The sequence below is a fragment of the Colossoma macropomum genome, unplaced genomic scaffold (genome assembly GCF_904425465.1).
Source record: "Colossoma macropomum unplaced genomic scaffold, Colossoma_macropomum, whole genome shotgun sequence".
Classification (NCBI taxonomy): domain Eukaryota; kingdom Metazoa; phylum Chordata; class Actinopteri; order Characiformes; family Serrasalmidae; genus Colossoma; species Colossoma macropomum.
Genome location: NW_023495965.1, coordinates 1385001 through 1412500, shown reverse-complemented (window position 1 = coordinate 1412500; position 27500 = coordinate 1385001). Strand labels below are relative to the sequence as shown.

The following is a 27500-nucleotide window of genomic DNA, read 5'->3' as shown; positions in this document are numbered from 1 at the left end:
GTTACCTGGCTGACAGGTGTGTTTGCTCTCATACACTGAGGGTCCTGCAGGTCACTCTCAGTTCCCTTCCTCCAGACCACTCTGCCCACATCACTGAACAACACAGCTGACTGTCTTATTATAAACAATATATATATATCTGCCTGCCTGTCTGTCTATCTGTCTGTCTGTCTGTCTGTCTATCTATCTGTCTGTCTGCCTGTCTGTCTGTCTATCTGTCTTTCTATCTGTCTGTCTGTCAGTCTGTGTGTCTTTTTCTTCACTGTAGTGTATGATAGTGAAATAAGGCTGTAGGTGAGCGTAAGTGCAGTAGAAGGTTCTGCAGTAGAAGGTTCTGCAGTAGAAGGTTCTGCAGGGCTCTGCTGGGTTATGGAGGTTCGAAGCTCCTGAAGTTGCACTGTCATTCCTGCATGTGATCTCCGGCGTGAGCAGAACAGCATGTGATGCTTTCGGGTGGTAGGGAGGATAGTGGGGGGTTAATGGGGGGGGCAGGCAGTGGGGGGGTAGTGGGGGGGTGAGGGGGTGTGATGAGGCGCGTGGAGAGATTACACCCCCCCCACTGTGACAAATAAGGATTTGACTGTGTGAAGATCACTAATGCTGCAAATCAGCCTCTATAGCAGAAGTCAAATTCCTCTCTCGCTCCACATGAAGTCTATCAGACCAGACGGCTTCACTGCCTGAGCTCCTCTAGTTTTGGCTCCGGAGCTGCAGGGATAACGAAGATAACAGGCGCTGGAATGTAACACTGCACCTTTTAAATTAGTGCATAGATTCCTTTAAACAGGTCTGTTCACAGCAGGACTTCAATCTCCGCTGTGTGTGTGTGTGTGTGTGTGTGTGTGTGTGTGTGTGTGTGTGTGTGTGTAGGTTTGGTCGTAAGCCAATGTTGTTGGTGTCGTTCGTGTCCAGCTGTGTTTTTGGAGTGGCTGCTGCGTTCTCCACCTCCTTCCTGATGTTTGCTGTCAGCAGAACACTGAGTGGAGTAGCTCTGACGGGAATGAGCATCACCACACTCGCCCTAAGTAACACACTCTGTAACGCATACACTCCGTAACGCATACACTCCATAACGCATACACTCTGTAACGCATACACTCTGTCACACATACACTCAGTAATGCATAGACTCAGTAATGCATACACTCCCTAACGCATACATTCAGTAACGCATACACTCCATAGCACATAAACTCTGTAACGCATACACTTTGTAACGCATACACTCTGTCACGCATACACTCCGTCACGCATACACTCCGTAATGCATAGACTCAGTAACGCATACACTCCGTAACGCATACACTCTGTAATGCATACACTCACTAACGCTTACACTCTGTAACACATACATTCTGTAACACATACACTCAGTAACGCATACACTCCGTAACGCATACACTCCGTAACGCATACACTCAGTAACGTGTACACTCCATAGCGCATACACTCTGTAACGCATACACTCCGTAACGCATACACTCCATAACGCATACACTCAGTAACACATATGCTCCGCAACGCATACACTCAGTAACACATACACTCAGTAACGCATACACTCCGTAACGCATACACTCCGTAACGCATACACTCAGTAACGTGTACACTCCATAGCGCATAAACTCTGTAACGCATACATTCCGTAACACATAAACTCCGTAATGCATACACTCCATAGCGCACAAACTCTGTAACGCTTACACTCTGTAACACATACATTCTGTAACACATACACTGTAATGCATACACCACATTACACACACCAGTCAGTAATGCACACATTCAGTAACACACACTCAGTAGCATGCTACACACAGTAACGCCTACAGTCCGTAACGTGCACTCAGTAACATGAGCACTCTGTAACACACCCATCTCGAAACATGCACCCAGTAACACAAACACTCCGTAACACCCACAATCCATAATGTGCACTCAGTAACATGCACTCCATAACACCCTCACTACATAACACTTACACTCCATAATATGCACTCAGCAAAACAAACACTCTGTAACACCCACACTGTAAAACATGCACCCACAAACACTCCGTAACACCCACAATCTATAATGTGCACTCAGTAATACAAACACTCCGTAACACCTACATTTGATTACATGCACTCTGTAACACCCAAACTCCATAACAGCCACACTGCGTAGTACCTATACTCCCTAACGTACACTCAGTAACACAAACCCTCCGTAACACCCACAGTCCATAATGTGCTTTCAGTAATATGAACACTCCATAACACCCTTTCTGTAACACCTACACTCTGTAACACCCACTCTACGTAACACCCACCCTTCGTAACGTGCACTCAGTAACATTAGGAACACCCACTCCTTAACATCCACACTCCAAAATGTGCACTCCGTAACACCCACTCCTTAACATCCACACTCCAAAATGTGCACTCTGTAACACCCACTCCTTAACATCCACACTCCAAAATGTGCACTCTGTAACACCCACTCCTTAACATCCACACTCCAAAATGTGCACTCCGTAACACCCACTCCTTAACATCCACACTCCAAAATGTGCACTCCGTAACACCCACTCCTTAACATCCACACTCCAAAATGTGCACTCCGTAACACCCACTCCTTAACATCCACACTCCAAAATGTGCACTCCGTAACACCCACTGCTTAACATCCACACTCCAAAATGTGCACTCTGTAACACCCACTCCTTAACATCCACACTCCGAAACAAAAAGACTCTATCACACACACACACACACACACACCTTCTAAGCCATTTATCCTTCTGGGTCACAGGGGGAGCTGGAGCCTATCCCAGCAGTTATCGGGTGGAAGGCAGGAAACACCCTAGACAGGTCGCCAGTCCATCACAGGGCAGACAGACATATGCATTCATGCACACTCACACCGAGGGGCAACTTAGCATGGCCAGTTAGCCTGACTGCATGTCTTTGGACTGCGGGAGGAAACCCACACAGACACGGGGAGAACATGCAAACTCCACACAGAGTGGTCCACAAACCCGGCCCCTCTCGCTGTGAAGCGACAGCGCTACCCACTGCACCACCATGATGCCCGACTCTATAACACATCTATAACACATATTTGCATTTAACAGTGTCAAAGATTTCTAAAGTTCACTGTTCAGTTCACTATTAACCTCCGATTCAACCACAAATAACAGGAGGTGCTCTGACCATTTTAATAAATTAGTGTCCATGGAAGAGCTCGTTAATATGTGTGTGTGTGTGTCTGTGTGTGTGTCTGTGTGTGTCTGTGTGTGTGTCTGTGTGTGTGTGTGTGTCTGTGTGTGTGTCTGTGTGTGTCTGTGTGTGTCTGTGTGTGTGTGTGTGTGTGTGTCTGTGTGTCTGTGTGTGTGTCTGTGTGTGTGTGTCTGTGTGTGTGTGTGTGTGTGTGTGTCTGTGTCTGTGTGTGTGTGTCTGTGTGTGTGTGTGTGTGTGTGTGTGTGTGTGTGTGTGTGTCTGTGTGTGTGTGTGTGTCTGTGTGTGTCTGTGTGTCTGTGTGTGTGTCTGTGTGTGTGTCTGTGTGTGTGTCTGTGTGTGTGTGTGTGTGTCTGTGTGTGTGTGTGTGTCTGTGTGTGTCTGTGTGTCTGTGTGTGTGTCTGTGTGTGTGTCTGTGTGTGTGTGTGTGTGTGTGTGTGTCTGTGTGTGTCTGTGTGTCTGTGTGTGTGTCTGTGTGTGTGTCTGTGTGTGTGTCTGTGTGTGTGTGTGTGTGTCTGTGTGTGTCTGTGTGTGTCTGTGTGTCTGTGTGTGTGTCTGTGTGTGTGTCTGTGTGTGTGTGTGTGTGTCTGTGTGTGTGTGTGTGTCTGTGTGTGTCTGTGTGTCTGTGTGTGTGTCTGTGTGTGTGTCTGTGTGTGTGTCTGTGTGTGTGTGTGTGTGTGTGTGCAGCTGTAGAGTGGACTGGAGTAAATCACCGTACGTTCAGTGGGACGATCCTGAGTTTGGGTTGGAGTTTGGGGAACATGCTGCTCGCTCTGCTCGCTTTTCTCCTAAGAGACTGGAGGCACCTCATGCTGGCGGTGACCGCACCCTGCCTCGCTGCTATCGCCACCTGGTGGTGAGTTATTATACAGCACAGAGCACTGTCGCCACCTGGTGGTGAGTTATTATACAGCACAGAGCACTCTCGCCACCTGGTGGTGACTTACTATACAGCACAGAGCACTGTCGCCACCTGGTGGTGAGTTATTATACAGCACAGAGCACTGTCGCCATCCGGTGGTGAATTATTATACAGCACAGAGTGCTGTTGCCACCTTGTGGTGAATTATTAAGCGGCACAGAGCATTGTCGCCACCTGGTGGTGAGTTATTATACAGCACAGAGCACTGTCGCCACCTGGTGGTGACTTACTATACAGCACAGAGCACTGTCGCCACCTGGTGGTGAGTTATTATACAGCACAGAGCACTGTCGCCATCTGGTGGTGAGTTATTATACAGCACAGAGCACTGTCGCCACCTGGTGGTGAGTTACTATACAGCACAGAGCACTGTCGCCACATACAGCACAAAGTCTGTTTGAAATGAAACATGATTCCATGTGAGCACCTGTCCAGGTGGGTTCCTGAGTCGGCCCGGTGGCTGCTGGTGAACGGGAGAGTGGAGGAGGCTCAGCAGGTTCTGCAGCGGTGCGCCAGGATCAACCGCAGGACCCTCAAACTGGACATAGAGGTATCAGGCTCAACATACATGCCAACACAACACATGCTAACAGCATATGCTAACACAACACATGCTAAAACACTAACATAGCACACACTCATTACGTTACACAGCTGATGCAGGACATGCTGATGAAGATGATCACTGTCTTTAATTTGTTCTGTTTTAATGAGAGAAAGTGGTGATAAACGTTAACCATTTATCAGAATCTCTGTATAAAGATGGTTTTTATTTACTAACAGGCTTTGCACAAAGTCACAATGAATGAGCAGCCCAGTAAAGAGCACTCATACCTGGACCTGGTGAGGACACCCAAACTGAGGAAGATCACCATCTGCTTAGGAATCGTCTGGTACGTTGTAGTGTTGTTATAGTGTTGTTATGGTAATGTATAGATTATTGTCAAGTTGCCTAATTATTACTTTAAATGTTTTGTGAACTTTATTGTACACTTCTGTATTATTTACCCATAGAGCAGCTGAATAAATAAGATTAATCTGGAACATGTAAACACAGTCTAAGTAGAAAGCAGGCAGCAATGACCTCTAGAGGCAGAGAGGTGAACTGCACATTGAACTGACTGATATCTAAACGTGTATGTAGTTATGGCTTCTACTGTTTCATTAAAAAAGCGTCTATAATGATCCACACAGTCACTCTGACAGACTGTAATACACTACAGGAAGTGTAGGGGGCGATATGGCTTCTACTGTTTCATTTAAAAAGCTCTATAATGTTCATATGATCCACACAGTCACTCTGACAGACTGTAATACTCTACAGGAAGCGTAGGGGGCGATATGGCTTCTGCTGTTTCGTTTAAAAAGTGCTCTATGATGCTGATGTTGGTGGTGATGTGGTTGTGTCAGTATATGTAATACAACTATATCTGTTTCCTGATTGGTCAGGTTTGCAGTTGCGTCCACGTATTACGGGATCAGCTTCAACATCACCGGCTTCGGACTCAACGTCTTCCTCACTCAGTTCATCTATGGAGCCATCGAAATCCCCGCGAAAGTGGGCACCTACTTGCTGCTGGATCACATCGGCCGGAGAAACGGTCAGGCATGGTCACTGATCCTGTCTGGAGTGCTGATCGGGGTCAACACCGCCATTCCTACAGGTTCTGTCCCTCTACCCTTAGAAACCAGCACTGGACCTTGTAATGAGCTCATTCTCAGTTTGAATATCGTCGTGAATATTTGAAGAAAAGCTCGCATGTTTTTCACTTAATGATTTAGTGAAAAAGAGAAAACTGGATTTTTGTGTTAGTTACTTTTTAGTTCTACTGCATGAATGAAACTTTATGGAAAAATAAAATCACTACAAAGTGAGGGATCCTGTCCAATCTGGCAACACTGACGCTGCATTTACAGTACTCCAGCACGTCAGCGCACCGCGACGTATCCCATTCGGTTTCAATGGGAAGCGAAGGTTTGGTCAGGTGCGGCCGTGCGGTGCATGATGGGTCTGGCGTCGAGTCGCAGAGAAAAGTTGATCGGAGCTGAACTTTATGCAAATGTATCCGGCGTGATTCGCATCTGCAGCTCAAGGTGCGAAATATTCGTTCCGCTTTTCGAACGTCCCCCCCGGACAAAAAATACCAGCAGCAAAAGGTCATATATTTAAACTATGTAATTAAAACCGAAATGACTGACGCTGACCACAAGTGGTAATAAATAACCTAAATCATGATCTTTCCAATTTAACCTTATTAACATTTTGGAAAATATTAGCTTAATGGTGCTCACTACGCTGACTTTCTGTTCAAAAAAAGCATTACTTATAATGTTGACATGGTCGTCAACAAAGAAGCAGAGCTACACGAAAACCACCGAGAAGAAAAAATAGAACCAGACTACCACAACAAGCAACAGGTGATGGGGATAACGAGGGGGCGGAGCCGGAATGTTCCATAGGGATCGACAAGGGGGTGATTTCAGCTACACTGTCAGTCGGTTCCCAACATTCAAGTTCAAGTTCAACAGTAATGAAATACACTGTTGCCAAAGCAGTTAATAAGAAACACATAGAAATAAGAAAAATGATATAATAGATTATAATAGAACGCTAGAAAATATGTTATTTACAGGGTTATTTACTGTCTCCCTCTCTCTCTGTCTCCCTCTCTCTCTGTCTACCTCTCTCTCTCTGTCTCTTTTTCTGTCTGTTTCTCTCTCTGTCTCTCTCTGTCTCTCTCCCTCTCTCTCTCTCTCTCTCTCTCTGTCTCTTTTTCTGTCTGTTTCTCTCTCTCTCTGTCTCTCTCTCCCTGTCTCTCTCTCTCTGTCTCTTTTTCTGTCTGTTTCTCTCCCTCTCTCTCTCTCTCTCTCTGTCTCTCTCTATCTCTCTCTGTCTCCCTGTCTCTCTCTCTCTGTCTGTAGACTATGCAGGTGTGCGTACAGGTGTAGCCGTGTGTGGTAAAGGATTCTCTGAAGCAGCGTTCACCATCGCCTTCCTCTACACCGCAGAGCTGTTTCCCACAGTCGTTCGGTATGAACTCACACAAGCTCCTTCGCCGGCGACGCCACAGCCCTCCGTACACTGGAGCTCCTTTCGTTAGCCAGCGTTAGCTGATATAACAGAATTAGTGTTAGTGCTCTCCTCCAAGCGTGTTCAGCTCTGATGACGCTGTATTAGTGGCAGTTTGGAGCTTTGCATGCCTCGGGGGTGGGGGGGGGTTGTTGCCAGCAATCATCCTCCCAGCTCGGTAGCATCATGTGACAGAGAGAGACCTTGCTAGCATTTGGGGGGGACTCCAACTACTAACAGCATAGCTGATTAGCATAAATACGTTAATAAGAACACTCCACTAATGAACTTTTAATGAGGCACACATCTAATTAGAGTGATACAGTGATGCTAACGATAGATCTGAAGTGAGGAAAAGGTGGATATTTGAGTTGATGTTATTTAAAATACATCAGAATCGCCTTGAAGCGACTGTGCTGTGGTTCTTGCGCTGATGGGAATGTGTGTGTGGACGTTCCAGGCAGTGTGGTTTGGGCTACACCTCCTTCCTGGGCCGTTTGGGAGGGTCCATGGCCCCCCTGCTCATCATGCTGAAAGACGTGTGGAGCTCCGCCCCCCCACTGGTGTTCTCCCTCGTGGCCGTTGTTAGCGGCTGTGTGGTCTTCCTGCTGCCCGAAACGCTCCGAGTTCGACTGCCCGAGACCATCCAGGACGTGGAGCAGGACCGGTGGGGTCATTCACAGCGGATATCTTTAAACAACACACACCATTAAAGCGATAGTTCAGAAAAATTTTCCCGTTCCACCTTAAATGATGCCATAGTCGATATTACACACCATAATGTAACTGCTGCACCACTTAAGGTGGAATGGAAGATTAGAACAAGACGCTGGTAAATAAGAAGCAACTTCAGCCTCGTTGGTCCTCATTCTCCAAGTTTGTTCTTAAGTGTGTTCTTGATAAAGGTTCTAAGAAAAAGTCTCTGTCAGATTCATGACGTGTTCTTAAAGCGCAGAACTGTTCTACCTTTGTGCTCTTGAGTGTGTGTAGATTCTGTTCTTACCTAAGAACAAACCCCACATAGAGAACATTGGTGAATGATGAGTCTTCGTCAGAGCTGCGTAAGTGGGTTTAAGTAGAAATTTCTTCGTAAGAATGGTCGGTGAATGAGGCCCAGTGTTCTTTGTGGCCAAAATCAGGCCGATGTGTCACGCTACTGTCCCGTCTCACGTTTACAGCTCAGGACATGAAAGAGTACAGAAAAAAGTTAGATGTTGTGCAGTGAAGTGTGAATTCAGGCTAACAGTGACGCTAATGATGCACTGCACTGGCAGAAAGGTAAACGGCTAAAGGAAAAATGTCTAAACTGAACGTTTTAACATCTTTCCTGCTCTTTTCTGGAAGGCGGTGCGTAAATCGAGTAGCTGCTCCGTCATTTAGACTGAGATTTATTATCCAGTGTGAATCGCTTATAAACATCACAGACGTCCTGAGTTAAACTGGCATCACCACCTCATCGACAACTAATCACACCTGAATGGGGCTTAATGAATGTTTGGTGTCTGTAGTTTTAGCTCTGGAGCTACGAGGCTAATGTAGCTAACAAGTAATGGAAGCTTATACCCCGCTAATTAGCATAGTGCTAACTGCTTGCCTAAATCACCATGGGTCTCATCGCTCAGTGTGGCCGAGAACCCAAACAAAGAAGGGACCCTTTGATTGATGTTCAAACCGACCAATCACAGACCACCATTTTAATGAGATGCGAAAGAACAGTGATTGTTAAAGCAGAGCTACAACAAAAACACACATCTGCTCTGTCACTGCACTGTATTATGTTATTAAATGGTTTATTATTATGATTATTCACTAATTATTGTATAATACTTATATATGTTTAATTATCTAAAGTATTTTTTATAAATACACTCGCTCCACACAGCTAAACGCTTATGCAAAGTCACAGCCAATAAAAACACTAAAGTCCTTCAGACTCCAGACACGATTCGGGGTGAGCTGGAGCTGAACTATCGCTTTAACAGGCCGTTTGGCTGTTCAGTGCTCTGGTTTATTCAGACTGTGGTGACGCTGTGAGTTTGTCCTTCAGGAACGCGCTGACGGAGACGGAGATGAGCGAGATGAGCGAGATGAACTCCAGGCCACTCGTTTCACACCAGGAGGAAAACTGAACCTTCCAGACAGAAGACCAGGACGGAGAACCTCATCACTGTTAGAAGAGAACCTGCATCTCCATTCCTGACGTTCTTTGACTGTAAGAGCTGCTGAACTGAACACTGAGTGGGTCAATGATTAACTGACTAATGGAGTATAACAGATCTGGAGCCCCCTGGTGGCCACACTGCTGAAAATCACCTTTAGAACCATAGGATTAAAACCTGGAGGTGCTGCTTTCTAATGGGAATTAGCTTAATGGTGACCCATTAATAGAAGAGACCACTAGTTTTAAGTAGAACACCTTTAGATCCCATTAGGAGTCTGGAGAACCCAGAACACCATTACTGACTATTGGACATCAGCAGGAACCTTTAATGGGTTCTACAATGTTTTTCAGCAGCTCAGTCGGTACATTAGAGCTCAATAGAACCTTTATTTTTCCTGTAAATGTAATATTTTGGTGATTTTGTGAGGTTCTGTTCTGACAGTGATGATGAACAGCACTGATAATGCGCACACTCAGTAACTGGTGTGTTTTACAGTGAGTGCAGTGTTGCGCAGTGTTTTGGTAAAGTGTAAATTTGTCTCCTTACAAATTAAAAGTCTTTCAGTCTCAGGTTTGATGATATAAAGGCTGAACTGGCAGTGAGTTTCTGATTTAATTTGACATTAAAAACCCCTGGAAACTGAATTGTTATACAAATTAAATAATTAAACCCTTTAAATGATCTGAATGGAATGATTTTCATGCCAAAAAAATAAAATTAAAGAAAAGCAAAGTCATGTCGTTTTGATGGACTGTGTGTGAGACGACTGCCAGAATAAAAGAATAAACCAGTTTTCATGATTTTTATTAAATCTAAAATAAACTGCTTCCCTTTAGCACTTTATGGTCCATGTTGTTATGAGCAGCATTAAGGAGAAAGGTAAAAAATATGATATTATATTATATTATATTGTATATGCAGTTCTCTTGAATTATACTCTATACTATCTCTATAAACTTACATTTTTAAAAAAGATGGTTCTTTATGGGTTCTTTAGTTAAAAAAAAAGGTTCTATATAGAACCATGAACACTCAGATAACCTTTTGTATGATTAAAGGGTTCTTTGCATTGTTAAAGGGTTCTTTAGATTGGTGTAGATAGTTCTATATAGAACGTAGTTTGGAAGGGTTTGTATAGCACCAAAAAGGGTTCTGCCATTGTTACAATGTCAAGCCTGTAACAATAGAAGAACCCCTTTTGGTGCTATACAAACCCTTTCAAACAAGGTTCTATATAGAACCAGCTACAGCAAATTCTCCATCAATCTGAAGAACCATTTCACCATTTTCACCGTTTAATTGTACAAATGGTTCTTTGAGTGCTTATGACTCTATATAGAACCATTGTCTTTACTAAAGAACCCTTAAAGAACCATCTTGTATGTATTTTAAATTTTTATATTGTGTAACTGTTTACATGTTCTTACTACTCGTTTATATTTATACATATTTATACATATATATAAATATATATATACATACACAGTGAAGGAGAACCGCCGCTCTGCGCTGCTGAAACATCTGAGACAGCAGGCAGGTCACCTCCAGCCACACACTTCCCCCTCACGGCAGACACTGACCCCACACTGACCACCACACAGCCCAGCATGGTGACACAACCAACACATGCACATTTTTAAGCAAACAACTTCTGTACAAGGAACGTCTCTGAGCGCGAACGCGGAACTTCCCGAGAGCCTCTTCGCTCTAGCTTTGCCAGAGAGCCAGTGGCGGTACACCACAGAACCCCACCTTCAACGGTCACTGTGCCAGTGACCACAGAGTTCGAGAAGAGTCCTTTCCCCCTGACCAACCCTGAACGCTGATTGGTTAGCATTACTGCTACTGAGCGCTGATTGGTGAGCAGTACAGCTACTGAGAGCTGATTGGTTAGCATTACTGTACTGAGAGCTGATTGGTGAGCAGTACAGCTACTGAGAGCTGATTGGTTAGCATTACTGCTACTGAGCGTTGATTGGGTAGCATTACTGTACTGAGAGCTGATTGGTGAGCAGTACAGCTACTGAGAGCTGATTGGTTAGCATTACTGCTACTGAGCGTTGATTGGGTAGCATTACTGCTACTGAGCGCTGATTGGTTAGCATTACTGCTACTGAGAGCTGATTGGTGAGCAGTACAGCTACTGAGAGCTGATTGGTTAGCATTACTGTACTGAGAGCTGATTGGTGAGCAGTACAGCTACTGAGAGCTGATTGGTTAGCATTACTGCTACTGAGCGTTGATTGGGTAGCATTACTGCTACTGAGCGCTGATTGGTTAGCATTACTGCTACTGAGCGCTGATTGGTTAGCATTACTGTACTGAGAGCTGATTTGTGAGCATTACTGCTACTGAGCGCTGATTGGTTAGCATTACTGCTACTAAGTGCTGATTGGTTAGCATTACTGCTACTGAGAGCTGATTGGTTAGCATTACTGCTACTGAGAGCTGATTGGTTAGCGTTACTGCTACTGAGCGCTGATTGGTTAGTGTTACTGTACTGAGAGCTGATTGGTTAGCATTACAGCTACTGAGCGCTGATTGGTTAGCATTACTGCTACTGAGCGCTGATTGGTTAACATTACTGCTACTGAGCACTGATTGGTTAGCGTTACTGTACTGAGAGCTGATTGGTTAGCATTACTGCTACTGAGCGCTGATTGGTTAGCATTACAGCTACTGAGAGCTGATTGGTTAGCATTACTGTACTGAGAGCTGATTGGTTAGCATTACTGTACTGAGAGCTGATTGGTTAGCATTACTGCTACTGAGTGCTGATTGGTTAGCGTTACTGCTACTGAGGGCTGATTGGTTAGCGCTACTGCTACTGAGCGCTGATTGGTTAGCATTACTGCTACTGAGGGCTGATTGGTTAGCATTACTGCTACTGAGCGCTGATTGGTTAGCGTTACTGCTACTGAGTGCTGATTGGTTGGTGAGCGGAGCAGCTCATTGGCTGTTCGGCTCACTGACGTCATGAACATACATGAGGCTCCGTTTTAAACTCTATAATTCGAGTTTAAAAGCTCTTAAAACATAACAGCAGTGTTAAAGTGTTTTATGCTGCTTGCAGGAAATGAATGAATTCCTTTACATTAAAAATGTTTCAGCATTTATAAACTATGATTTTGCTCAAATGCTCCATATCAACCCATTCATTTTGGACTCAGGAGCGCCCCCTAGTGTTAGAGAAACCCGGAAGACATTACAGAGTGAGAATTCTCTGGTTCTCTGCACGTTCTCAGGGAAGACCTGTCCTTCTACTGTGTGTTCTCTTCCTCGTTCTGAGCTGATCTCTTTAAAATAAGAAAGACTGTAAATCCGTTTAAAGCTTTCAGTTTTATTTAAATCTCAGTGTTTTTGTTTTTGTTTTCTTTCTTTTTCGTTTAGTTTATTGTGGTGTGCGCTATCTGCATTAAATAGAAAAAAATCTCAGGGACGAGTCAGGTGACGTCACGGGCGCCTCAGCAGCGGGGCGGGGTCACGTGTGTTTATTTAAGCCCCGCCCCCTGGTCAGTCATATGACTGTGTTAGTCGTGCATGATGGCGGAGTGCAGGCTGCTGTGGGAGCTCGCGCTGCTGATTGCAGTAACAGCAAGTGCGGCTCGCGCCTTACCTTTACACACTGCCCAGCGCGCGGGAGACCAGTGCGGCTACAAGGTGAGTGAGCGCGCGCGCAGTGCTGGGTGCGGAGAGAGCGCGCGCCCGAATAAACTTGCTGTAACTTTCTGCTTCCTCTCCATTACAAACTGTCCGATCTGATCCGAGAGAAACTCTGACCGGCGCCGGGTTTTGACTGCTGCACCGTTTAAGGTGGAACTGGAAAAATCAGCTCCAGCTCTGTGATAATCAGTGCGCGTGTCCGTGTGTTCACTACAGTCATGTCCAGCCACGAAGCCGTCCATGCTGAACGTCCATCTGGTCCCTCACACGCACGACGACGTCGGCTGGCTGAAGACGGTGGACCAGTACTTCTACGGAGGTGAGGAACCTGAGGAACCGGCCTCGAGTGATTAATGATGAGGGGGTTTATTACCGCTTGATGCGCCTCCAGTTCTCGGTCTCAGTTTCTCTTTCTGCACTTCCTGTTTTTAATGCTGGAGTTTTATCTGATTCCTCTGGTTTCCATACACACAGAAAAGTCCAGCACAGACTCGTGACTGCTGTACCGCACAGCAGAGCATGACACGACACAACACAACACAACACAGCACAACACAACACAGCCACTCAGCACAGCACATCATAACACAGCTGAGCAGCACAATACAGTATAACAGCTATATAGCCACAAAACTCAGACTCACAACACAGCACAGTATAACACAACACAACACAGCACAGTATAACACAATGCAACACAGCACAATGCAACACAGCACAGTGCAACACAGCACAATGCTGCACAGCTGCACAGAACCACACAACCCAGCTGAACAGTACAGTATAACACAGCACAGCTATACAGCTCAACACAGTTACAAAACACAGAACAGCTCAGCTCAGCCGTCAGAAGACCATTCAGTCAACACTGTAGATAATTAGGCAGTATTTAGGCTAATTATGCTAAATTGTCCAGGTTGGTTTAACAGATTTAAGCTAATATGCTGAATTGAGATGTTTTGCATATTTATGCTAATTATGCTAAATTGTCCAGGTTGGTTTAACAGATTTAAGCTAATATGCTGAATTGAGATGTTTTGCATATTTATGCTAATTATGCTGAATTGTTGAGGGTGTTCAACATATTTAGGCTCATTATCCTGAATTGTTCAGGTGGTTTAATAGGTTTGAGGTGATTATCTGAAATGTGATCTAGTCAGACTGTCTCAGTCTCAGACGGTGTTCTGGTTCTGGTTCTGGTTCTGGTGCTGTGTTAGTTTTGTTCTCTATAATACTGAATAGTAGATCCACCCCTCAGTTTTGCGCTGTTGTGCTCTGTGCAGTGTGTGTTTCACAAGCGTCCTGTGTGGCCACAGAGCGAGGAAGTTAGTCATGCATGTAAAGAACGTTATTGTTTACAGCAGAACCGCAGAGTCAGTGGCTGATGTCTGTGAAGATCATATGATGTTTATGATCTACAGGTATATGAGAGTTGTTGATTAATCTGGAGCATTGATTACTCAGCAGAATGGGATTTATGGGACTGAGAGCCTTTGTATATCGCTGTGCACATACACACACATACACACACACACATACACACACACACATACATGCACACACACATATATACACACACATATATACACATATACATGCACACACACATATACATACATACACACACACACACATACATACACACACACAAATACATAATTTATTATTTATTAGTAATTTTGTTATTTTAGTAGTTAACTCCTCTGGGATTTCCTTTTAGGGTGGATTTCACATTTTTCCTTTAAAAACATTAAATTCTTTGAGCCTATCATCATCCAGTATATTAAAATATGCTAATGAGCGGAGCATGCTCAGTGGTGACAGAAACTTGCAGCTACAGAACGTAGCTGTGCTAATGTGGCTAACTCGCACCGTGCCTTCAGAAACCCAAACAGGAACCAACAGAACACACGGTTCTAGGTCTAGTTCATTTTGTACCTGCCTGGAACTGCTATAATACATTGATTAATAAATTCTAATAATATTTTTTACCACTCTAAACTGTCTAATTTGGCTAATTACTGATTAGAGATCTTTCTTTCCAGGTAGCGTAAAGTATTAGCTGACACGAATTAACATGCAGCATCAACTGAACCGAAGACTGTTTTTCTCTTGAGTGTAAAACTGATGCACAGCTTTCTTTCTTACTAGCCAGCTTAGCTTAGCACTAACAGTGCAGACGTGAAATGATGTGGTGCCCTTTTCCACGTTTCTACAGAATGATTCACAGAATCAAACGGGAGTTTAGATTTGGGCAGAAACACTAACGTTAGGTCTGTGGAGGGAAGCGTAAATGCTGATAGCTTCATCTTAGCATCCTAATTAGCCTTTATCTTGTTAGCAACTCTTTACAAAATGCTAATTCTAAAAATGTCAGCCAGCACACGAGCACAGCGGCCCAGCTTCGGCTCCGGGGATCGCACTGGTGATGGAGTGACTTTATCTCCAGTGAATAAGTTGTTAATCGTTTTTAGCTGTGAGTGTTGGCAAAGAGGAGAACCCTGAGCACCGTTAGGTTCCGCTGGTATTAGTGTTGAGCAGGAACCAAAAACAATAAACCTGGAACCAGATGTTGGTTAGCTTAGCTAGCAGGCTAACAGCGTGTGGTTGTGCTGCAGGCCGTAATTATATCCAGCACGCGGGGGTGCAGTACATCCTGGACTCGGTGGTGGCGGAGCTGCAGAAGGATCCGGCTCGCAGGTTCATCTACGTGGAGACGGCGTTCTTCTACCGCTGGTGGAGTCAGCAGAGCCAGAGCACTCGGAACATCGTCACACAGCTCGTACAGGAGGGTCAGCACGCTAACACTAACGCTAACACAGAGAGAATGAGATTTTAAACTAGATACTGAGTAATTAATAGTCGATACTGAATCATTTATAGTAGATACTGAATAATTTATAATAGATACTGAATAATTTATAGTAGATACTGAATAATTCATAGTAGATACTGAATAATTCATAGTAGATACTGAATAATTCATAATAGATACTGAATAATTTATAGTAGATACTGAATAATTCATAATAGATACTGAATAATTCATAATAGATACTCCATAATTTATAGTAAATATTGAATAATTCATAGTCGATACTGAATAATTCATAATAGATATTGAATAAATGAAAAATTTGTATGAGATGAATTTATTACTGAATAGGAAATGTAGGATTATGCATTTGATAATCGAATGACTTCGATTAGAACATGTTGATCATTATTTAATGATGTACTTTATAATAATCATCAGTGTATTATTGCTCTGTCTTATTTCCCGTTGTCAGTGCTGAGTGTTGTCAGTGTGAGTGTGTGTCAGGCGTATGATGGAGTTTAAACTCAGCGAGTTTTTATTGTGGAAGTTCTGGTTAAACAGCTTCAGATCAGCTGACAGTGTCATTATTCCGCCCCACTCTCTTTCTCTCTCTCTCTCTCTCTCTCTTCTCTCTCTCTCTCTCTCTCTCTCTCTCTCTCTCTCTCTCTCTCTCCCCCCCCCGCAGGTCGTTTAGAGTTCGTTAATGGCGGATGGTGTATGAGTGATGAAGCTTCCACTCATTACAGCTCCGTTATTGATCAGATGACTCTTGGCCTGCGTTTCCTAAACGATACGTTCGGTGAATGTGGACGACCGAGGGTCGCCTGGCACATCGACCCGTTTGGACACGCCCGCGAACACGCCTCCATCTTCGCCCAGGTACCTCTCACCTGAACCTGAACTCCGTCCATATCACAATACCTACATTTAGAGTCGGCTATTCATTCAGCCTAATGAGAAACTGTAGAACAGACTCAGTTTATATCACAATACCTACATTTAGAGTGTCTGACTGTTAAAAACTCACCAAACCAGTTCAGCTGCTCTTACACAGCTCTGATACAGCAGAGAGAGAGAGAGAGAGAGAATTTCCTGTTCCACCTTAAGTGAAGCAGCAGGTACTTTAAGAAGCCGTCAGGCTGGTAAACGTGCTGGTTTGTGTGGTTCTAGATGGGTTATGACGGGTTCTTCTTCGGCCGGCTGGACTATCAGGATAAGGAGCGCCGGATGAAGACCAAAGAGATGGAGATGGTGTGGAGAGCAAGCGCCAGTCTAAACCCCCCGGCAGCTGACCTCTTCACCGGTACACACACCACCACCATCACCTTCATCACCACCATCACCTTCATCACCATCATCATCATCAACATTATCATCAACAAACAGAATTTATTATTACTGGAGATTATTATCTTTAGCGCCCTCCTGTGGTGTGCAGGTTTATTTTTTGTGGGTTATCATTGGTGTGTTGTCTTTAGTGCCCTCCTGTGGTGATTGTGTGGAGTGCAGGGTAATGTTATTTTCTGTTGGTTATTATTGGAGACTATTCTCTTTAACGCCCTCCTGTGGTGGTTGTGTGATGTGCAGGCGTTCTGCCGAATGGCTATAACCCTCCTTCGGGGTTCTGTTGGGATCAGTCCTGCTCTGATGATCCAGTCCAGGACGACCCAGCGCTGGAGGACTATAACGTGGACGAGCTGGTTGGCAAGTTCATCAGCATTTCAAAGGCTCAGGTCAGTGCGTGTTTCCAGCATGTCAGAAATAAAGAAGTTATCACATTTACATTTGTTTATATGTATTTATTAAAGGGGGCCTATTAAGCTTCTCCAGTTCATCCATTTCCTTTAGTGTGTTTTATCTTTTTCTGCATGTAAACGTTCTGCAGAGTCCCAAAGCTCAGCGTTCCCTCCAGAGGGAGAAACTCTCTCCCACAGAACCCACTTTTCTCAGCTGTCTGAAACGCCTCGTTGGAATTCCAGTCCTTTTCCTTTGTTACAGGATGACATCATCTCATAACACAGTCCTTACTGCCCGCCTACCGGCGAGCTCCGCCCTTTCACACAGCGCACAGCGGCTACTGGAGGAGGAAGAGTGTGTTCAGTGTTGTAGTGTGTGGAGAGACGCTGACCGGTCTTTCAGGATCCACTCTGGATCGAACTGATCCGGCAGAACCGGCGCCGCTGGAGAAACAGTTACAGCTGCTCAGGAGAGAAGGGTCTGTCTGCAGACTGCAGGACAGGGGCGGAACATGGGGGGGCGGAACCTGGAGGGGGAACCACTCTGGAGACTGACCGATCAGAACAGAACGGGCGAGCTGACCAGTCAGACCATGCTGAGCTCATTGGGAGGCGGGGCTTAAAGACACAGGAGCTCTAACAGAGCGTTTCAGACAGAGGGTGAATAGAGATGAACAGTCTGAGGAAAATAGTGTGATTTTGGAACGTTGAAGCTGTAAATCTGTTCCAGTAGAACAAAAACAAAATTATGAGCAGTGAAAACGAGCTTAATAGGTCTCATTTAAAGTTTTAGGGTTTGCGCTCCTCTGGACAGTCGATGTGTTTGTCATGATCTGTCATATTAGTGTCTTTGTATGGTTTGGATGCTGCAACATCTGTACAGTTTGGTTTTTCCTGCAATAAAACTCATATAAAGCCAGATTAATAATCCAGTGCATGATTCCATAAACTAACGAGGCAGTAAAAGTGCGCTGGTGTGAGTGTAGTTCTGATAAGTCACTGCTCTGTGTGTGTGTGTGTGTGTGTGTGTGTGTGTGTGTGTGTGTGTTCTCCTCCAGGCTACGCTCTATAAGACCAACCACATCATCATGACGATGGGGTCAGACTTCCAGTATGAGAACGCCAATCCATGGTACAAAAACATGGATAAGCTAATCCACTACGTTAACGCTCGGCAGGCTAACGGCAGCCAGGTGAACGTCCTCTACTCCACACCTTCCTGTTACCTGCAGGAGCTCAACCTGGCCAATCAGACCTGGTGAGTTGCACCGTGTGCCCCCTGTGCCCACTGGACCAGTGTACCTTCTGTGCTCACTGCACCCGCTGTACCCATTGTACCCACTCTGCCACTGTGCTCTGTGTCTGTTATGCCTGCTGTACCCACTGTAGTCTCTGTTGTCCCTGCAACAACTGTGCCCGCTGCACCCTCTCTGCCCACTGCACCCTCTCTGCCCACTGCACCCTCTGTACCAACTTTGCCCACTGTGCACTGTGTGTGTAAATACACTGTGTTGTTTATCGGCCTTGTTTTGTTTTTGTTCCTCTTGTGTTAATGAGCTTCTTCATGTGCTCTGATCTTTACAGTTGATGATTATCTTCAGAAAAGTACTTTATAAATCTTGTTGTTGTTGTTGTTGTTTATTTTATTCTCTCTCTCTCAGGCCATTAAAATCAGATGATTTCTTCCCGTACGCTGACGGTTCTCACGATTTCTGGACCGGTTACTTCACCAGCCGCCCGGCGCTGAAACGTTACGAGAGACTGAGTAACAGCTTACTGCAGGTAAAAGCACTGCCTCGTTAGCTTCATCACCTCACAGCTGAAACTGTTTACATCACAACACCTGCGCTCACCTGCTCACCTACTCACCTGCTCTCCTCTCAGACCTGCAACCAGCTGGAGGTTCTGGGGGGACCCAAGTCCAGGACCGGCCCTTTCGGGAAAGGAGACAGTGACACCATGAGTAAGTTCATTTCCACCGCCGAACGAGTTGTTCTATTGGCTGTGGTTACCTGCTGCACTGTGATTGACATGCTTTCTGACCAATCAGAGCGAGCCATGGCTGTAGCTCAGCACCACGATGCAGTTTCTGGAACCGAGAAGCAGCACGTCGCCGATGACTACGCCAAGAGACTGGCGGACGGCTGGGCTCACTGTCAGGTACGGCAGTTATCACGTTCAGCCAACCAGCTTATAGTTACTACAGCTAGCGTTACAGTAACTACATGTAGTGTTACAGTTACTACAGCGAGTGTTACAGTAACTACATGTAGTGTTACAGTTACTACAGCTAGCGTTACAGTAACTACATGTAGTGTTACAGTTACTACAGCTAGCGTTACAGTAACTACATGTAGTGTTACAGTTACTACAGCTAGCGTTACAGTAACTACATGTAGTGTTACAGTTACTACAGCTAGCGTTACAGTAACTACATGTAGTGTTACAGTTACTACTGCGAGTGTTACAGTAACAACCACTAGCATTAAAGTGCAGCTAGCGCAGCTAGTGTTACAGTAACTACACCAGCGATACACTAACTATAGCTAATGTTATGCTAACTGCAGCATTTCAGTTACTATTGCCAATGTTACAGTAACTACATTTAGCATTATAGTAACTAATAATACTTCAAATCTCTCTCTCTGTCTCTCCCTCTCTCTCCCTCTCTCTGTCTCTCTCTCTCTCTCTCTCTCTCTCTCTCTCTCTCTCTCTCTCTCTCTCCCCCTCTCTCTCTCTCTCTCTCTCTCTCTCTCTCTCTCTCCCCCTCTCTCTCTCTCTCTCTCTCTCTCTCTCCCCCTCTCTCCCTCTCTCTCTCTCTCTCTCTCTCTCTCTCTCTGTAGGTGTTGGTCAGTAACTCTCTGTCCGTTCTCAGTGGGTCTGAGGTTCCGAGGGTTTTCTGTGAGAATCTGAACATCAGCGTGTGTCCACTCACCGAGGGCAGTAAGATGGTACGTACGAGCGCCCACTGCACTTTATTAGGAACACCTGCTCATTCATGCTGTTATCTAATCAGCCAGTCGTGTGGCGGCAGCATAGAGTATCGAGCCCTGCAGATACAGGCAGCAGCTTCAGGTACTGTTCACATCAGTGTAATAGGGTGGGGGGTGTTTTCTCAACGTTTTCTATCAGTCAATCATCGCTTGAGTTCCACAGCCTGTTTTAGTGTTGCTGACCATGTTCGTCCTTTCATGGCCACAGTTAACATCTTCTAATGGCTAATGAAACTGCAGCTAAAACATCTGCAGGAACTGCATGATACAGTCGGGTCAACACGGACCAGAACCTCAACGGAATGTTTCCAACATTTGGTGGAATCCACACTATGAAGAACTGAGGCTGTTCTGAGACCCAAAGGAGGCCCGACCCAGAATTAGTGTAGAGTTCCTAATGAAGTGCTCGTATATTCATTTATATCTAGAACTCTAGTAACAGGCTCTATGGTTCCACGCATGGTTTTTATTGTTCTCTGTAATGGGGAACCTGTTGTGTATGGTTTCTTAAAGATTCCTATAAAATGGTTCTATATAGCACCCAAAATGATTTTATTATTACAGTTCTAGAACCTTTTTTTGCTAATAGTGCAGGATGTGGACATACGGAGGAGATCAAAGGGTTATTGCACAATTTAAGACCCAGTTAATTAATATCAACCTCACTGTATCACTTTGATCTCTCTCTCTCTCTCACTCTCTGTCTGTCTCTCTCCTCTCACTCTCTGTCTGTCTGTCTGTCTCTCTCTCTCTCTCTCTCTCTCTCTCTCTCTCTCTCTCTCTTTCTCTCTCTCTCTCTCTCTCTCTCTCAGTTCTCTATGAATGTGTATAATCCTCTTGCTCGTCCGGTAAATTGGTCGGTCCACCTGCCCGTCAACGGCACTTCATACAACGTCACGGACTCAAGTGGGAACGTGGTGGACAGTCAGGTGAGCGATTCAGTCTGAATGATCAATCAGTGATTCAGCACATCTGATCATAATTTACATTCTGTAATACAGAATATATTGATTAACCTCTCTCTCTCTCTCTCTCTCTCTCTCTCTCTCTCTCTCTCTCTCTCTCTCTCTCAGGTTCTCCCTGTCTCTAAGCCCACTCAGTATGTGCGAAGGGGGCGGGGTTATGCTAAGTATGAGCTGGTGTTCCAGGTTCAGGCTCTGCCCCTCGGGTTCAGTACGTACTCCATCACTCTGCTGAAAGCTGCTGGAGCTCCCGCTGAACCTGAGCGCCGCGCTCCCGTCTCCATGGAGAACAAGGTCAGAGCGGCACCGTGACTCAGACCTGAATCGCTGGTTCTGAGATGTGGATTTAGGTTGTTTTTGTTTTGTGGCTCAGTCTTACGTTCTCCAGCGGAACGTTCTCTTAATCAGTGTTTTGTTACCATGGTGTGATGATATGGGATGTAGAGCCTTGTTTGACTTGTTTGATCTCTTATTTTAGTACCTGAAGGTGACCTTTGACCCTAATACTGGCCTCCTGAGTGGACTGACCAACCTGGAAACTCAGCAGAGCATCCAGCTCACGCAGAACTTCTACTGGTGCGTCTCAAACGTGCACCATACAGACGTTACACGACTACGCCCTTAAAAAAGATGGTTCTTTAAGGGTTCTTCAGTAAAGATGATTCTATATAGAACCATGAACACTCAAGGAACCCTTTGCATGATAAAACGGTTCTTTGCATGGTTCTTCGGACTGATGGCGGATGTGCTGTGTATGGTTCTGTATAGCACCACATTTGGTTCTATATAGATCCCTTTTCAAAAAGGGATAGCACATTCTCCATCAATCTGAGGAACGCTTTCACGATGCAAAGAACCCTTTAATCATGCAAAGGGTTCTTTGAGTGCTCATGGTTCTGTATAGAAGCATTTTGTTTGTTTGTTTTGTCTGAGTGGTAGTTTTGTACTGATTGTATTAACGATGTGTTTTATTTGTTCTTTGTATGCTAACTACCTCAGCAGAACTGAGGCACGTTCTAGACACTCTGAACATAGTTTTCACGCTTTGTGTCGGAGCTGTATTTAAAGTGTGAAATGCGTCGCCTTGTGAGGGCCGAGATGTCACACATATATACTATATAAACTGCTGATCGCGCTGTGAACTTTATTTACATAAAACTATGCAAAATGCGCATAAAAATACAAGTGAAATAGAACCTTTAGGACACCTGATTATATCAGCTGATATTGATATAAAACATGTCAAATGTTTCCTAATTTAATCTTTAGCTCCAGATTAACCTTATTACACAAAGTATGTTTTGTTTGTGAGGAGAAATGAGAAAAATAAGAGGTGTATATTAATATATTATCTGACTGAGTTCATAATGTTTGTGACCGTTCACAACCGACCGTCACATCAGTCAGTAAAGCCCTGCTTAACTATGACTATCAGAGTATAATGTTAAAATATAAATATACAATTTTGCTATAAACACATTAAATATGTAAGAATTTATCAGATAATATTACTAACTATCAAAGTTTGTAGCCACTAAGTCTCGAGGAACACTGTGAAATGTTTATATATTATAAATGTATAATAAAACATGGCTATAAAGCACTGATCAGACCTGGGGCGTTGCCTAATATTCTGATGAGCCATGATTGACAGTCCAGCATTCCCGGCTGATACAGCACTGAAGCTGTATAAACACAGCATCGGAGAAATGTGTGAAACGGTTCTGCATAAACGGACCCGCTGTGTCCACTCACTGTTCACAACATCCAGCTTTATATGGAGAACCTTTTATACAGAGAACCCTAAAAAAGGGTCTCATTTGCTTTCCCGCTGGATCTGCATCCAGGGAACTTTCACTGGTGGCTAGCCTTTGAGTGATGGCTGTCTTTCACTTGACTGAGCACAGTTTAGTTGAAGCTGTGTAGGCGGGACGAACCAGCCCTGTGATTGGTGGGAATCCGGTGTAATAAACAGGACATACTTTGTACATACAGTGTGCTGAAAAGAGCAAAATGAACCCAGTAGAGAGAAAAATGTTTATATCGTGTTGTGTCAAGATCTTTAAATGGCACCTTACTAATCAGTCAGGTTACTTACGACCACAGAGTTCTCGGGGGACGACATTGGGAGGGAGCTGTTATGTTGTTACGCTGTTTTTATAGATTTCATCTAAACTTGTGTGGAGGAAGAGCAGCTTAACGCGCCTCTGTGTTCGCAGCGCTTTAATTGTACACTTAAGTGTTTTGGTCTTGTCGGCTTGTGAAGTGTTTAAGATGTATTGTGTCGTGAGGTCACAGGATGTGCTGTATAACGTGTGAAAGACGAGCTGTGAACTCTGTAAAGGAGAAAAGTGAAAAGCTCACATTGTCTAATAATAAATAATGAAATAAAGTACTAATATTAATAAAACTACATGTACGGTCCTTCACAGGTACAACGCCAGTGTTGGAAACGCCGAGAGCAGCCAGACGTCAGGGGCGTACATCTTCAGACCGAACTCCTCCACCCCGATAACCATCAGCAAGAAGCCTGATATTTCCACCCTGCAGGTGACACAATTAAAGTCTCTTAATTATTCAAATACGCAGTGAAAGGGCTCAGGTAGGGCTGGGCGATAAAACGATAACGATAATTATCGCGATATAACTTTTCCTCGATAGAGTGATACGCCAGGTTCGATAAATGTTCGATATAATACACCACTCTCACACTTCCACGTTTTAGCGAAAGCCCTGGTGGCGTTTTCTACTGCAAGGAAAGCGACACTACTCTGCTGTCGCCAGGAGAGGGCGCACTTCAGAATTTTTCGACTTGATTAGAGAGGGAGGGGCCACGAGTAAAAAAGGGTCACCAAATATACTTTAGCAACAGCTGAAACGCGGAGTTATACAGTCCCTGTTTGAGTGGAGCGACCGGCGATCTGTTCTCCTGTGGCCGAGTGTGAGTGACGAGGTCAGTGGTGTAACTGTACTGACCTACAGTGAACTCACCTCTTTACTAACATCCTAACAGCTTCAGCGGTGTTAAATCACGTCTGCAGCGCCGTGTTACAGCCAAACCGCCATATTTTAGTATTAGTGCATTCTCGAGCAGCGAAAGTGAAAGAAAGAAGTGGTTCATGTTCGAGAGTAAACTGAGGAAGCTGTGAGGCGTTGGAGAGCGGGAGAGCGCTGTCTTTCCAGGCTAGCTGTTTTTAGCTGCTGGCTAACTTGAAGCGGCGCTCCGGCAAAACACGGTGAATTGATGATACTGTAGATCAAACAAGACGCAAAATCACCGCTTTCAGTTTAAACGTACCTAAAAGGAGGACTCAGTTTGTCTGGTGAGAGAGATTCACACTGCAGATAATGCTTTTACACAGCGAGCGTCAGATACACTGCGGTTCACCCCTCAAACTACTGCGATAGCATAGAGAAACCCAGCCGTCTAGCTGGTGTCTGAATACTGTGATCTGCTCTGACATGGATGTGGTAGGAGTGACCGCAGTGACGACCGAACCGAGTGGACGTTGTTGAGAAACTAAAGAGTTTAGCTCTGTTTTTGGCCACTTGTTTAGCGTTTGTAACTACATGACTATTACAAAAATTGCAGCTGTGCTTTTCCAGCTAATAAAAACAGCTCAGAAACTTTCTCCCACTGTCCCAAGACAGATTAGTGAAATGTTCCACTGTTTGCCGAGTGTTTGTCCTGATCGGACCATAAGTGATAGTTTAAAACCACAGTTAACCTCCCAGGAGCAAAATCAGCCTTCAAACGTGAACGAAATCATGATTTGACATTTATCGCGATACGTATCGATATCGAACGATATGAGTTTTGTTTATCGTGATAACGTTTTTGGCCATATCGCCCAGCTCTAGGCTCAGGTGTGTTAATCATCCAGGTGTACATAAACCAGAGACAATATCAGCTCAGTTACGCTGCAGTACAGAGACTTTGAGGATAAACAAGCGTCTTTATTCCAGTCCCGCTGACCTTTAGCTGTTTTTGTGTCTTTTGAGGAATCTGTGAATGGCCTGAACTTTGCAGTACAGTCCTGTGCAAAAAGCTTGGGCAGTTTATTATTTATTATAGCACATTTCTAACACAAGATGAAAGAATGAATGAGTAAAAAGGCTAATAATAACAAAACAACTGAAAACAGTAAAATAAAAGATGTTAAAACAGATGAAAATATGCAGAAATGTGTGGAAATGTGCAGCTCTTAAAATTCACTAATGTTTAGTTTAGGTTTAAATTTGAGCCCACAGTTTACAAAAATCTTAAAGCCTGTTTAAACAGTGTGGCCGTGCATAATGTGCATAGTGTGCAAATGTTTGAGCACCCCAGACAGTCCATCCTCTAGAACTCATACAGAATGCAGCAGCACGGATCCTCACAGCACCAACACAGAGAGCTCATATCCCCCCGTTACACACTGCACTGACCGCCTGGGTCTGTTAGAGAGAGTTTAAAGCTCTGCTGCTGGTTTTTAAAGCTCTAAATGACCTTAAAGCTCCTGAATGTCTGTTTATGATCTCAGATCTGCAGATTCTGACCTTCTGAACTCCTTCAGTAAAACACAGAAAACGTGGAGAGACTCTCAGTTATTCTGCTTCTAAACTGTGGAGCTCAGTTCAGCTTTTATTAGACAGTCGAGCTCAGAGCTCACTTTTAATAAACACCTGAAAACGCAGCTCTTTAACTCAGAGCTTCAGTAAAACTCATTAAAAAGCATTAAAATTAAATCTGATCTGTGATCAGATTTATCACCTGAATGTAAAGCACTTTAAGCTGCCACCAAAATGAAAAGAGCTCTATAAATAAAGATTATTTATTATTATTTTTGTTGTTAAAACTGAAAGAAGTGTCGTTACTGAGTGAGGAGAATAAAAACACTCTAAAATATGCTGAGCTGCTGCTGAGAGTCGCCTGTAAAGTCTGAAATAATCATTTAAACTTAGGAGGCGTCGAGTTTTTCACACCACGTCGTACGTCTTTATGTATTAACATCACACAGACTCTAAAAGGAGGTCCGGCTCAATGTTTCGGCCTCAAATGACCTCAGAATCAACATCACACTGTGATGACAGTCCTTCACCAAGTTTAGACTGAGTTCTCTCTGAATTCTCTTTCAGCCTCGCAAAGGTCAGATTTATTTGCTTTTGGGGGTCCGAAGCTCAACCGACGTCACAAAATAATCATTTACACATTGCATGCAATTCCACTTTTCCACCAGAGAGGTCTCCAAATCCCCAAACAGTGCTGCTTTAACATCCTGGAGAAAACAGTTTATGATGCATCATATATTTTATACTTCATTTTTTCCCCATAATTACGCAAATAAATAAAAATTGTTATTTGGATTTGTTATTTATTTATTTTTTTACTTAGAAAACGAAACAAAGACATTCGATTCAGTCATTTTATATGACTAAGTAGTCATGTCGGCTCATAAACACTCTCCTCTGTGTGTGTGTGTGTGTGTGTGTGTGTGTGTGTGTGTGTGTGTCAGAACTCGGTGGTCCAGGAGGTGAGGCAGCAGTTCAGCCCGTGGGTCTCTCAGGTGGTCCGTCTGTATGAAAGCAGCAGAGAGCTGGAGCTGGAGTGGACGGTCGGCCCCATACCTGTGGAGTAAATACCTGTTTATACCGTAACACAGTCCACAGTCTGACCTCTGACCTCCGACCGCACCGCTGACCCGCTACAGCTGTATAAACACGGTCGCCATAGCAACTTCAGGGGTTTGACATCCATAAAGATAAAGCCCTGCGCAAAAGTTTGGTGTTGATTTTCTGAGTGTTAATAAGTTGAAATGTCCTCTGCAGAGACTCACTGCACAGTTTAACGCACACTTACTGATTTACATCAGAGAATAAACTAGTGAATAAAGTGTGAACTGTGCAGAAGCAAGTTTTGGATTTTGTTTATTTTCAGCACTAATGAACAGTAACTGTGTTAAAGTGTGCAGTA

The 27500-nt window shown here is 44.3% G+C and overlaps 2 protein-coding genes across 3 annotated transcripts in view; both read left to right on the top strand.

The window, feature by feature from the left end:
* The window catches only part of slc22a7a (solute carrier family 22 member 7a), an 11742-nt gene extending 1723 nt beyond the window's left edge, over nucleotides 1–10019 (top strand). Inside the window, exons 2-10 of the mRNA XM_036564283.1 lie at nucleotides 1–16; nucleotides 871–1025; nucleotides 3909–4077; nucleotides 4579–4693; nucleotides 4927–5036; nucleotides 5593–5807; nucleotides 7066–7174; nucleotides 7674–7880; nucleotides 9261–10019. The exon at nucleotides 1–16 is cut by the window's left edge and continues 88 nt beyond it. Of these exons, the coding sequence (XP_036420176.1) occupies nucleotides 1–16; nucleotides 871–1025; nucleotides 3909–4077; nucleotides 4579–4693; nucleotides 4927–5036; nucleotides 5593–5807; nucleotides 7066–7174; nucleotides 7674–7880; nucleotides 9261–9342 (1178 nt within the window). The 3' untranslated portion in view covers nucleotides 9343–10019. The remainder of the gene's footprint in view (nucleotides 17–870; nucleotides 1026–3908; nucleotides 4078–4578; nucleotides 4694–4926; nucleotides 5037–5592; nucleotides 5808–7065; nucleotides 7175–7673; nucleotides 7881–9260) is intronic.
* A 2866-nt stretch (nucleotides 10020–12885) lies between these two features.
* Nucleotides 12886–27500, top strand: part of man2b1 (mannosidase, alpha, class 2B, member 1) — a 20376-nt gene continuing 5761 nt past the window's right edge. For both annotated transcript variants that reach the window (XM_036564277.1, XM_036564276.1), the window contains exons 1-16: nucleotides 12886–13035; nucleotides 13255–13357; nucleotides 15657–15830; nucleotides 16542–16735; nucleotides 17027–17159; nucleotides 17444–17589; nucleotides 18651–18850; nucleotides 19254–19374; nucleotides 19477–19555; nucleotides 19643–19752; nucleotides 20436–20543; nucleotides 21398–21514; nucleotides 21659–21841; nucleotides 22026–22123; nucleotides 23980–24097; nucleotides 27043–27161. In XM_036564277.1, coding sequence (XP_036420170.1) covers nucleotides 12916–13035; nucleotides 13255–13357; nucleotides 15657–15830; nucleotides 16542–16735; nucleotides 17027–17159; nucleotides 17444–17589; nucleotides 18651–18850; nucleotides 19254–19374; nucleotides 19477–19555; nucleotides 19643–19752; nucleotides 20436–20543; nucleotides 21398–21514; nucleotides 21659–21841; nucleotides 22026–22123; nucleotides 23980–24097; nucleotides 27043–27161 — 2123 coding nt within the window. In that variant the 5' untranslated portion in view covers nucleotides 12886–12915. The remainder of the gene's footprint in view (nucleotides 13036–13254; nucleotides 13358–15656; nucleotides 15831–16541; nucleotides 16736–17026; nucleotides 17160–17443; nucleotides 17590–18650; nucleotides 18851–19253; nucleotides 19375–19476; nucleotides 19556–19642; nucleotides 19753–20435; nucleotides 20544–21397; nucleotides 21515–21658; nucleotides 21842–22025; nucleotides 22124–23979; nucleotides 24098–27042; nucleotides 27162–27500) is intronic.